The sequence below is a fragment of the Corylus avellana genome, chromosome ca4, assembly GCF_901000735.1.
Source record: "Corylus avellana chromosome ca4, CavTom2PMs-1.0".
NCBI lineage: Eukaryota > Viridiplantae > Streptophyta > Magnoliopsida > Fagales > Betulaceae > Corylus > Corylus avellana.
This window is the reverse complement of record NC_081544.1, coordinates 22,444,097-22,455,455: the sequence shown is the minus strand read 5'-3', so window position 1 is coordinate 22,455,455 and position 11,359 is coordinate 22,444,097. Positions and strand designations below refer to the sequence as shown.

Below are 11,359 nucleotides of genomic sequence, written 5' to 3'. Positions count from 1 at the left end.
GTAATAAAAATACAAAATCACCCCGCTTAAAACAACAAAAGACCTACCCCTACCCATGCCCTCTATAAAATTGTTATCCATTTAAGTAGGTGAGTTTTCTTTTTTCTTTTTCTTTTTTTCTCTTTTTTTTTAACCAAAAAAAAAAAAAAAATCCCTCTATAAACACGGTGCACAATGTTTACCGGGTGCTTTAGGTGGAACTTTTAAATGGAGCCTTATTTTAAAAAAAATATATTTATATATTAATTAAATAATGTTTATTTTAATATTATTATTATGTTTAGAGTTCTCATTTTATTAATTCTTACAAAATAAAACACAACAATAAAAAAATCAAAATTTTTTTGATGAATCAATCCAAAGGCCACACCAAATCTCGCTAAAGCATATGTTCTAAAACTAATGCACACAAACTAAGCAAAAAAAAAAATCACCAACCAAAAATATTATCAAGAACCCATGAAATTATATATATATATATATATACATATATATATATATATACCGTAGCAGTAACTTCCTCACTTAATTCTTTGATACACTTTTGTTTCAAACAAAACCCACTAAAAAATTTGTCTAAAACCAATACAAAATGCACCAGAAAAATTAAGCACAAAAATAAACATTACTAAAAAAAAAAAAAACCAATTTTTTTATTTTTTCTTTTATGAATTCTTACCTCTTTGATACACATGTTTCAAACAAAACCCACCAGAAAAAAAATTGACAAAAACCAATACAAAACCCACAAGAAAAATCAAGCACAGAAATAAACATTACAAAAAAAAAAAAAAAATAATTTTTTTTTAATAAATCCTTACCTCATTGATATACTTGTTTCTCTCTCTCTCGCCCAACCCCTCTCTCTCTTCATCTCTCTCCATCACGTTCTGTTTTGAGTGAAACTAAGGAAAGAGAAAAAAGAAGATAAGAGGGGAGGCTGTCAATAGTGGAGAAGAAAAGAGAGAAAGAAAAAGAAATGAAAGAAAGTAGATGGTTATGTATGGTTAAAATGATCTTTCAATATCAAATAATTTCGGATACATAGGTAGATAAGCTCTTTTTAAGTATAAGAATATTTGTTTTTCTGGGTTAATTGGTCTTATTTTACCGTGGGCTTATTATATTGGGGCCTTATTAAATTGAAGCATTTTTTAAATTACTTATTTATCATGATTAGAGGCCTTAAGTTTTTATGAAAAAAAAAAAATTCTAGGCCTAATTTAAAAATAAATAAATGGGCATTAAATTTTTTTTAAAAAAAAAAAAAATTATCAAAAAATTTTTTTGGGCAAATTCTTTTTTTTTTGGGGGCCTTATTAATCCGAGGGCCCTAGGCGAGTTCCTCGCTCGCCTAGCGGTCTAGTTGGCCCTGTCTATAAAATTGTTTACTTCTGATTTTTTTTATTTTTTTTTATTGAATAATAAAAAGGGTTATAAAAGTTGATCATTCTCATTCCTAATCTAAAATGAAGAGAGAATGAGTGATCCTAAAATCGAAAGAGAGGTGGGCTCTCCAACAACATACCCAAAACAAACTAAAACAGTACTAAAAAAATTACGGAAGAGTAAGAAATTAGTCAAATAAGTGACATGTTCATCTCAAATGACCGTACAAAGCAATTGCAACAACTAGGAGGACCATCATACATAAAAGCATTTCACAATGCCACATCAACATATTTGGCACATAAGTAAAGTGCCACATCGTCCAAGCGGTAAAAATACAATTGACCCACCCCTACCTATGGCCTTTATAAAATGAGAATATGGGATAAATATGAGAGAGTATGAGAGAAATATTGGCAAATTATTTACACCAATCATTTCTCTTATAAAATTTTCTCAACAATTTTTTTTTCTTACGATTGTCTTCTTAATAGCATAACAAGGAGGACCACACGGCATAAAAGCATTTGACATGATCTCAATCATGAGCAATTGCAACAACTTGTTTTCCGACATTGCGGCCGCTATAAAGTCCAACAAGCGCTGCCGGGCCGCTCTCAAGACCTTCAGCTATGTCCTCTACATAAACTATCTTCCCTTCTCTGATGTAAGGCAGCACTACGTCCAAGAACTTGGAATAGATATTATAGTAATCGAAGACAACAAATCCTTCCATGCGAATCCTCTTATAGACAAGCAGCATCAAATTCTGAACACCTTCGGGCTGCTCAAGATTGTATTGTGAGATCATTCCACATACAGCAATTCTGCCATGGGCTCTCATGTTAAGAATCACTGCATCAAGCGTTTTCCCCCCAACATTCTCAAAGTAGATGTCAATGCCCTCAGGGAAGTACCTGGTTATTTATGATGATCAAGACATGTCATGTATGGTCTCCTACAGTCTCCTTCATGATGAATATACATGCATACATTATACATAGATGATACATGAAACAGAACTGGAAGAACATTATCTCCATCTGATGTCCAACAGTACAGAGGTTCCTCAAAGCTTCAAAGTAAAAAAAAAAGTGTTTCATGCAATAAGTAGATATACTGACCTTTTCAAAGCAGCATTCAAGTCATTTTCCTCCTTATAATTGAAAGCCTCATCAAACCCAAACTTGTTCTTTAGTAGATCTACCTGCTTAATGTCAAAGAAAACAATGAGAATAAAAAAGATACAAATTTCTTGTAGAGTGTTGACTGATCTGAGTACTAGATCAAAACCTTTTGATGGCTGTGTACAAACCATACAGCCATCCCATGGGAAGAGAAAATTTGGCCGTTAAATAAAGAAGAGAGGGCTTAAACCATGAAGTATGCCAAAAGAGACAACACACCTTTTCTTTACTACCAGCACTTCCAACAACATAACAACCCATCAACTTTGCGAATTGCCCAACAAGCTGACCAACTGCACCAGCTGCCGCAGAAATGAAGACATATTCTCCTTTCTTAGGAGAACAAACTTCATGGAATCCGGCAAAAGCAGTCAAACCAGGCATACCTTGAATAAAAGCCAAATGCACAGCAATTAGAGTCAGGATTGTGTATGATGGAAAGGTAAAGCAACATACGAAATTCACCTATTTTTTTTCAATTTTAATGTTCACTACAGTCAAAATGGGATATCAATAGAAGTTTGAAAATTTTGACAGATATGACTCAGTCTTAGCCCGATCGACCAAACCAGTGCACTCGTTCGACCGAGACTATGGCAAACTATTTTAAACCTAGCCAACATAGTTTAAAAACTTCAGTTTTCTCCCCATCTATGTAAGCCCACATATTCTAACCAAAACATATTATACAACATATCTGATCCAGACTATTATCATGAATTGTATTTATCAAATGCATTCAAGCAAACAACTCAGCCAGCTCCTTTGTTGTTTTTTTTTTTTTTTGGGGCCTGACCCTAGTTCTAAATTTGAAAAAGAGAAAATGTATTTCCAGAGCATATACATAAATAGATCAGCAACATTCGTTGTAATTTAACACCCAATTCAGAGTAATTCTAGAAATCCCTTTTGAGTCCCTTTTGAGTCCTCCAAGAATATGACTATTAAAATTACAATTTAATCAAAATCCAATAATGATCAATCACAAGCTCAATAGAAATTTAAATAGACACATTATTCTTGAAAGGACTAAAGAGAAATATAAGAGGGATTTGTAGCATTACTCACCCAATTCATCAATCTAGAAATAATTGAAAGAGTAGACAACTTACCAAGAATTCCTGTATAGTAGGAAAGGGGCACATCAATGTGCTGGATTTTAAAGAGACCATCCATTTCCGTGATGAGACTGTACTCCTCCCATCTGGTTGTGCCCCAAATCAAGTCCCCTGCCTTGTACTCTGGGTGCCCGGAATCCACAACTTTGGCCACTCCGAACCCACTTAATGGCTACATTTATGATCAACACAAAAATCCATAATTGAAAGCTTAGAACACGGTACAAGTTCACTTATTTCACAAATATTTCGACACAATTAATATATTTTTCCAACAAAAGAGGTTTAATTAGAAGATATGAATATTGACTTTGATTTAATTGCTACTTTCTGTTAAAATATTAATTAAATTATTGAATTCAGTTCTTTCGATCAGCTTAAAATTTCTTAAAATTTTAAAATAAGTAGTAATTTAACAAGAATGTTATTGAGAGAAGGGGTGGAACCCTTGGGAGTTATCAAGCATGTTGTTTTGTCCTCTCTATATCTCTCATTGTTGTTTTTCTTAATTGACCAATGCTTACAACTGGAAAATTAATTTACAAACCACTCAATATTTACCCACCATGCATTATCAAAAATAAAACCAAGCAAGCTCAGGCAAGAGAGAGAGAGAGAGAGAGGGAGAGAGAGAGGAGAGAGTTAAGCTTACAGAGGCAGGTGTGAAGGACGAAAAAAGGTTAGGACCCTCAATTCTTTTCATCCGAATACGCATGTAGGGATCGCATGACAAGTAAAGGTTCTTCACCAATATCCCATTGGACCCCTCCGGAAGCTTCAGCTTCACCGTTGTAGTCGTCACGTCCATGTCCGACTCTTTCGGAAAACCAGACACGTAGTCCCTGAAGATCACCTGCTTGTTCCTCACAGTTTCCTCATCTGATCCGCCACCAACACCACTCGCCATTGTTACTCTCTCTCTCTGTCTCAGACCTTTAATTCCTGCGGGTTTCTGTCTGTTTGCGGTTATATCAGTTCTGGATTTATGTAGTGTGTAGTGTGTGGCTGAGGATATGACACGTGTGCCATGATTTATAAAATCCAAGGATTTGGTTCATTTTATTAATTTGATGTGACAATGAAATCATACTTAATCAAATATATATAAATTCCACACGTGAATCAAACTCTCAAAATCCCGCAAATCTCAAACGAGTACATATGCTGATTGCAAGGCCAGGCTACAAGAAAGCCCAAGGGGCTATCAACGCCACAGACTCAAGCAATAGACCTTCTTCAATGACTACCACACTAATCTTCATGCTATTAGAGTATCATTTTTGTCCTAGAAATGTTAGGACAAAACTATAGACACTCATTTTCTATGCTTAATTAATTTTAAGATATGAATCTATATCTTTCCCCCACTAGAAGCAACTTGTGGGTTGGACTAAACCAGAAGATGTTCCGACTGCATGGCTACAGGAGGATTCAGCTGCTTGATTCTGATAAGTTAACTTTACATTCTCTAACTTTATTCTGTTGCAGGGGTTTCCTGCACTGCAATCAAATTTCACAGCAACTTCAGTCGCAGATGATCCATGGATATCTTGGTATGTCACGTCACTAATTTTTACACCTGAAACTTGTCCAGGGCAACCTTTGTTGCCAGGGCAATAATTTTGATCAATTACAACGGGATTTTGGACATTCACCATAAATGCATTTTGGAAAAGAATATTCCTAGCAAAACCATTGCTTGCCCTTCCCCAAGACTTAATCCTCACTCCGTTTTGAGTATTAGTGAAAGTAGCTGTTTTCACTGTCACATTCTGCACTCCAGCCTCTTTTAAGTCCTTGCCTAGACTCCCAATGCTGCAACACCCAATTACCACACTCTTTCAATTATATGATAATTGCATAATAATCTACTAAATAACATTATATATGAGTATAGTATATGATGTGCATGTGATGCGATGTTTTACCTAATTCCATGGCCAGGTCCGCAAGCAATATTCTCAATCCACAGGTTGGTAGTACCAGGGCCAATTGAGATGCAATCATCGCCGGTCTGAATCTTGGAGTTGAGGATCGTGACACCTGACGATAATTGCACATGAATGCCATCAGTGTTTGGGCTATTGCCGTTGGCGGTGACCTTGATGCCTCGCATTTTCACGTTCTTGCAGCCATTGACCACGATGTGGAACATTTGGCTGTTTAGGGAGGTCAATCCACTCACCACGATGTTCTTGGAGTTGGAAAATTGCAGTGTCTGCTTGCATACACAAGGAAATTAAAAGCTCCCATTATTATATTACAAAGAAAAAGAAAAAAGTAATATGTATTAACAAGGAACATGATCCAGGCTTTGGGACCTCTTATGCAATTAAATATATGCAAGAAAAAGTAAAAGGGCGGCAAATGTCTCATTCAACGTACCGTTGCTCCGCTGGGGCAACTCTTGCCGGAGGCCTTGCAAGTCCACAAACCAGTGCCTTGGCCATCAAGAATCCCACCAGATAATGTAACCCCGTTCACGTGGCTGAAGCCGAGCCAGTTACCGGCATTTCCGAGGACCCTATAGTCCGATGGGGCCACAAGCGTGCCGTCAATGCGGATGAAGATCGCCTTGCACCTGCATGGCCCGTTGAAAGCCACCTGGCGAAGATAGAATCTTCCCGCCGGCACGTAAATGGTGGTGGCGGTTACGGAGGCGCAAGCTTTCGTCCATGCAGCAAGGAAAGCCAGGGTGGAGTCCGTCTTTCCGTCTGCTTTGGCTCCCAAACTGACCACATTGTATGTCAGTACTGGAGCAGCTAAGACGGCTGAGGAATAAAAGAAGACAGAGACAAGTGCAAGAAGAAGAGGGCTCCTCTGGTTTCCCATTTTGTTCTTGATGGAAATGTTGGTGTTTTTGTGTGTTGTCTGTGAGAGACACAGAGAGAGAGAGAGAGGGAGAGAGCTAGAGGGAGTTTGGGAGTTGTATAGTTGTATTGCTGGTGGAGTTGTAACGGTTTGAGGTGTATTTATAGGATTTGAAAGGAGGTTAATTACTTTGATGGATTAATAATGCCAAATGAGTACGCGAAGCTGCGCCAAACTTTGAATTAATGGATATATATATATGTTTACGTTAAACTCTTTCTCTATTTTATTTATTTATTTATTTTTTCAGTATCTTGTTTACCACAATACCTGGCCTTAATTACGTGGAGAGGATAGCTTGCATATATGGATATGGATATTGTTTAAAATATGTTGTTTCACTACTCGATTCTTTGTATTTATGCAAAGATTTATAAATATTGTCTTACTGCAGTTTGAAGCGAATGAAACAAAACGAAAAGGGTACTCAGTGAATGCTTAAGACCTGCCCAATTCCATTTGCTTCTGGGAAAGACTGCTTTCTTTTTTATTTGACTGTTTTAGGGAAGACTCCTTTTGTAGCAGCTGTAAGGATAAAGAAAAACAGACAAAATAATGGACTACAAAATCATTTAAATATGTCAAAAATATTGCAGGATACATGGAAGCATGGGCTGCGACAAAGTGGGTGTGGGGTATCTTAGAGAATCATCAAATTGGAAAAAAAGATGAGCTCATGGGGAGTGGAAAGGACGAATGCATGTACATGGTTGATTGAGATATGAGAAATCCAAACGATTTGTTACATTAAATTAGAAAACAAGGGAGTGAGCATTAACGTGAGAAAGCAATCAAACCATCCTCCCCCATTTCTTGTTTTCAGGTGCTGTGTTCTGCGCCTCTCTTTGCTTTAACCACACAAGATCGACACCTGATCCTCCTCCCATTCCTTTCATTCTCTCAACATACCCATCATCTTCTTCTTTAAGCTTCTATCTCCCATTTTCCTTAAGCTTCTATTTTATTCATGAGAATTGATTAAAATTAGAGTAAACTTCACTTTGGATCCCTAAATTACTGCGTGTTTTGACAATCCCTCAAATTTCAAAATCTCTCAATTTGAACCTTTGAACTTTTAATTACAGTCAATTTGAACCTCATCAGATTTTAAACGTTAAAAGTGAGACAGTGACATTTATATTCATGATTTTTTTTTTATAAAATTTCAAATGTATCCTTAATTCCAAAATGTTTAAAAAAAAAAAAAACCAAAAATCAAGGATATTTTGATTTTTTTAAAGTATTGCCGTTAGAAGTTAAGGCTAAATCTAACAGAGAGATTCAAATTGACTGCAATTGAAAGTTCAGGAGTTCAAATTAAGAGGTTTTGAAGTTTGAAAGGCTTGTCAAAACGTGTAATAATTTAGGGGGTTTAAAATGAAGTTTTCTCTAAAAATTATTCCCTTAACCATTTTTCAATCATCTCCATATAATGAATGGGTGAATCTACCATTAAATTTGTGTATGGCTCACATGAGTTCACAAATCCAATGGTAGATCTATTGGATTTTCAAAAAATAGGTGGTTGAGAGAATGATATTCATGTAAAATGCATCATTATTCATTTAATTACCTAAACAACCTCTCCAATTATATTTTTCTCAAAGAGAAATTTTAAATACTCATATCTCATCTTATTTAGCTAATATGGCAACACTCCCATCGGCACTTGGATTTTTTCTCTTTCTGATTTAATAAAGGATGATGAAAATGAGTGTTAAATCACCACTTGTCCTAAAAGTTTAAACTAATAAAAATATGTAAATTTAAATCATTTAATCAATACATCCCCTTTACGTGTGGCCTCCAACTCCCAACATATTGAATATTTAATTTAAATTGGTGGTGAATTGACAGAGTCAGTAGTGTTCGAACTCGGGATCTCAATCTCTGATACCACGCACGTTAAATCAACACTTGAAAAGGCAGGTAGTGAATACCAACTGGGACTATTCTACGGACATGACTAAAAAATAGCCCTTATCGGCTGAGAGCCACACAGTTATAATTCGATGGAACATAAGTTATTGAATTGGGTACAGGAGGCGGGATGGAGAAACCAGTTTCAGGGTGTTCTAATGTATCAATTGTACATGAATTTGAAATATGTGAAAGCTACGTTGAAATGTCTGAATGTCGGTTGTTATTGTGATCTCAAGCTATCAAAGAATTTTGTAGGCTCAGCTAAGACTAGAAATGTCCCACCAAGAAGTTCTTACTTCTTTTGGAGAGAGCCGATTGTATGCTTAATTAAGGAGAGGCATGCTTATACTGAGGAGGCTTTTCTAAAGCAAAAAGGCAGAAATCAATGGCTACAATTCTTACTTCCATTGGTTGCTAAAAACTAGAAATGCCAGAAATATTATCACTCACTTGTGGGATGAGCATTGTGAGAAGGTGGAAGATGTTGAGAGAATTAAAGAGGTGTCGGATGCTTCAGCCTTCAGTGAATGATTACCGGTGAAAATAGAAATACTCTGTTCAATATGAAATCCAACAAGGCTCCTAGCCCTCATGGATTTTTAAGCTGATGATTATTGGACGCTGTAAAAGAGAGTTTTACGTAAAATCAGTCTTTATGACTAACCTAAATTATAAATCACTCATTATTGTATAAAAAAATAATTCAGAGGTCATCGGGGTAGGCCAAAATAACAATTATTCATTGCAATTAAATTCCGTCAAACATTTGCGGATTCCGTTAGCGTGTTACGTCAGCACCAATAAAATGATGAGACATGTCACTCTTAAATAAAAAAAAATATATATATAAATATATTAAATTAAAAATTTTAGAACATAAGAAAATGAATTTTTTTTAATTAAAAAAAAAAAAAAATTTCATAGTCGAAATGTGGAGAATGACAATGGAGATCGGATGAGAATTCCAATTCCATTCCATTTCACAGAACTTTTCCGGCCACACCTAACACCGGAAAAGTCATGTGAAAAAAGGCCAAAACTTTTTTCGTGCTCCACGAGCATCACCAATAAGCTCTTTCAAATGTACATTTAGCCAAAATTTAGAGAATATTCTAAAAAATATCCATTTATTAAGCTCCCTATCCTTTTTCTAAATTAATTCTTGTCAAAATCTTTCTATCGTTATTCTTTAGCCATTCATTATTTTATTACTTCCATTGTTTTCTCTCTCCATATGTGAACTTGGAAGTCATTTTTTCTCATTGGTGGTTTGTTTAGGGTTGATAACAATTCATAAAAAATAATATTTAGTTAAACTATAGAAATATTTAGAGAGCTTGATATTTAGTGCTTTAAAAAGTAGTTACATAAAATAAAAAAAGTAAATGTTTTAGCTAAAATTTGGCTAAACTTTAGAGAGTTCATTGGTGACTGTCTAAGAGCATTCACAATGGGTTCTTTATATATTTAGCTTTTCTTTAAAAATTTGAAAAAACTCATGAAAACATCTATTTAACAAGCTTCCTTCTCTACTTTACATTTAACTCTTGTCCTAGATACTCCCTATATTCCAAGAGCCAAAAAGCTAAAGTTATATAATTTTAGGAAAAAATATAAAAAGGCCCCCCAAATTACCAGCCGTTTTCGATTTAGCCCCATAATGTTCCAAAAGTGATAAATTAAAGTATCCCCCAAACTACCAAACTATTGCATTTTGGCCACTCCGTTAGTCAAAACTGTCAGTTTGGACGGAAACTACAAAATGACGTTGTGTTGTTATGGGTAAGTTACTACAATGCCCTTTTATAAAAAAAAAATTTGGGAAAAATATAAAAAAGCCCCCCAAACTACCAGCCGTTTTCATTTTAGCCCCTTAATGTTCAAAAAGTGGTAAAGTAGCCCCCCAACAAAACGACCGTCTAAATTGACGGTTTTGACTAACGGAGTGGCCAAAATACAATAGTTTGGTAGTTTGGGAGGCTACTTTATCACTTTTGAAACATTAGGGGGCTAAATCGAAAACGACTGGTAGTTTAAGGGGCTTTTTTATATTTTTCCCATAATTTTTTAAGCTTATTGTTTACCCTCCTCTCTCTTGATTGGTTTAAAACTAATAAAATATAATATTTAACTAAAGTAGAGAAATGTATAAAGAGTTTAATGTTTGACTCATTTTGAAAGTGGCTCTCTAAATTTGATAAAATGAATTTTTCTCCACAAATTTAACTTTTATTTGAGGAGTCCATTGTGAATGCTCTTAGATAAAATAACAAAAATATATTTTTTTAGCTAAAATTTGGTAAAACTTTAGAGAGTTCAATGGTGTGCTCTAAGGGGTTTCTTTTTAAAAATTTTTTTTTAAAAAAAAATTAAGTTTTTAGTTTTATATATTATGGGTCAATATTTTCCTCATATTTGGCTCATCTCTCATCTTACAAATCAACCATTAGATTTGTGGATGTGCTTATGTGAACTCCACAAATCTAATGGTTAATCTATTGAATTTGTAAGAGAATATAGGCCAAATATGGAGAATTTATTGACCTTTAACATTTCTCTATTTTTTTATTAAGAGTGACACATGTGTCATCATTTTATTGGTGTTGACGTGACACACAAATGGAATCCGTCAAGTGATTTAACAGATTTTGACTACATTGGCTAAATTTTTATTTTTGCCTATCCTGAGGGCCTTTGAATTATTTTTTTTATATTGCAGATTGTGATTTGTAATTTAGGCCAACCATGGGAACTGATTTTGCATTTATCCTGAGTATGAATAAAGGTTTTTTTTTTAAAAAAAAAAATTAATTAATTTTCTTATGTTTTAATGTTTTTAGTTATATATATATATATATATATATATATATA

General features: G+C 34.7%; 2 protein-coding genes across 2 annotated transcripts; both read right to left on the bottom strand.

Moving 5' to 3' along the window:
• Positions 1 to 1,599: 1,599 nt before the first annotated feature.
• LOC132177509 (2-alkenal reductase (NADP(+)-dependent)-like) lies at positions 1,600 to 4,625 on the bottom strand. Its single transcript, XM_059589865.1, has 5 exons — positions 4,347 to 4,625; positions 3,689 to 3,866; positions 2,796 to 2,962; positions 2,514 to 2,596; positions 1,600 to 2,306 (listed from the first exon to the last, which is right to left on the bottom strand). The coding sequence occupies exons 1-5, from the start codon at positions 4,599 to 4,601 to the stop codon at positions 1,928 to 1,930; spliced, it is 1,062 nt and encodes a 353-aa protein (XP_059445848.1). The 5' UTR covers positions 4,602 to 4,625; the 3' UTR covers positions 1,600 to 1,927.
• A 436-nt stretch (positions 4,626 to 5,061) lies between these two features.
• Positions 5,062 to 6,526, bottom strand: LOC132179578 (polygalacturonase-like). The gene is made up of 3 exons (XM_059592318.1): positions 6,080 to 6,526; positions 5,623 to 5,912; positions 5,062 to 5,509 (listed from the first exon to the last, which is right to left on the bottom strand). The coding sequence occupies exons 1-3, from the start codon at positions 6,524 to 6,526 to the stop codon at positions 5,062 to 5,064; spliced, it is 1,185 nt and encodes a 394-aa protein (XP_059448301.1).
• Positions 6,527 to 11,359: the final 4,833 nt, after the last annotated feature.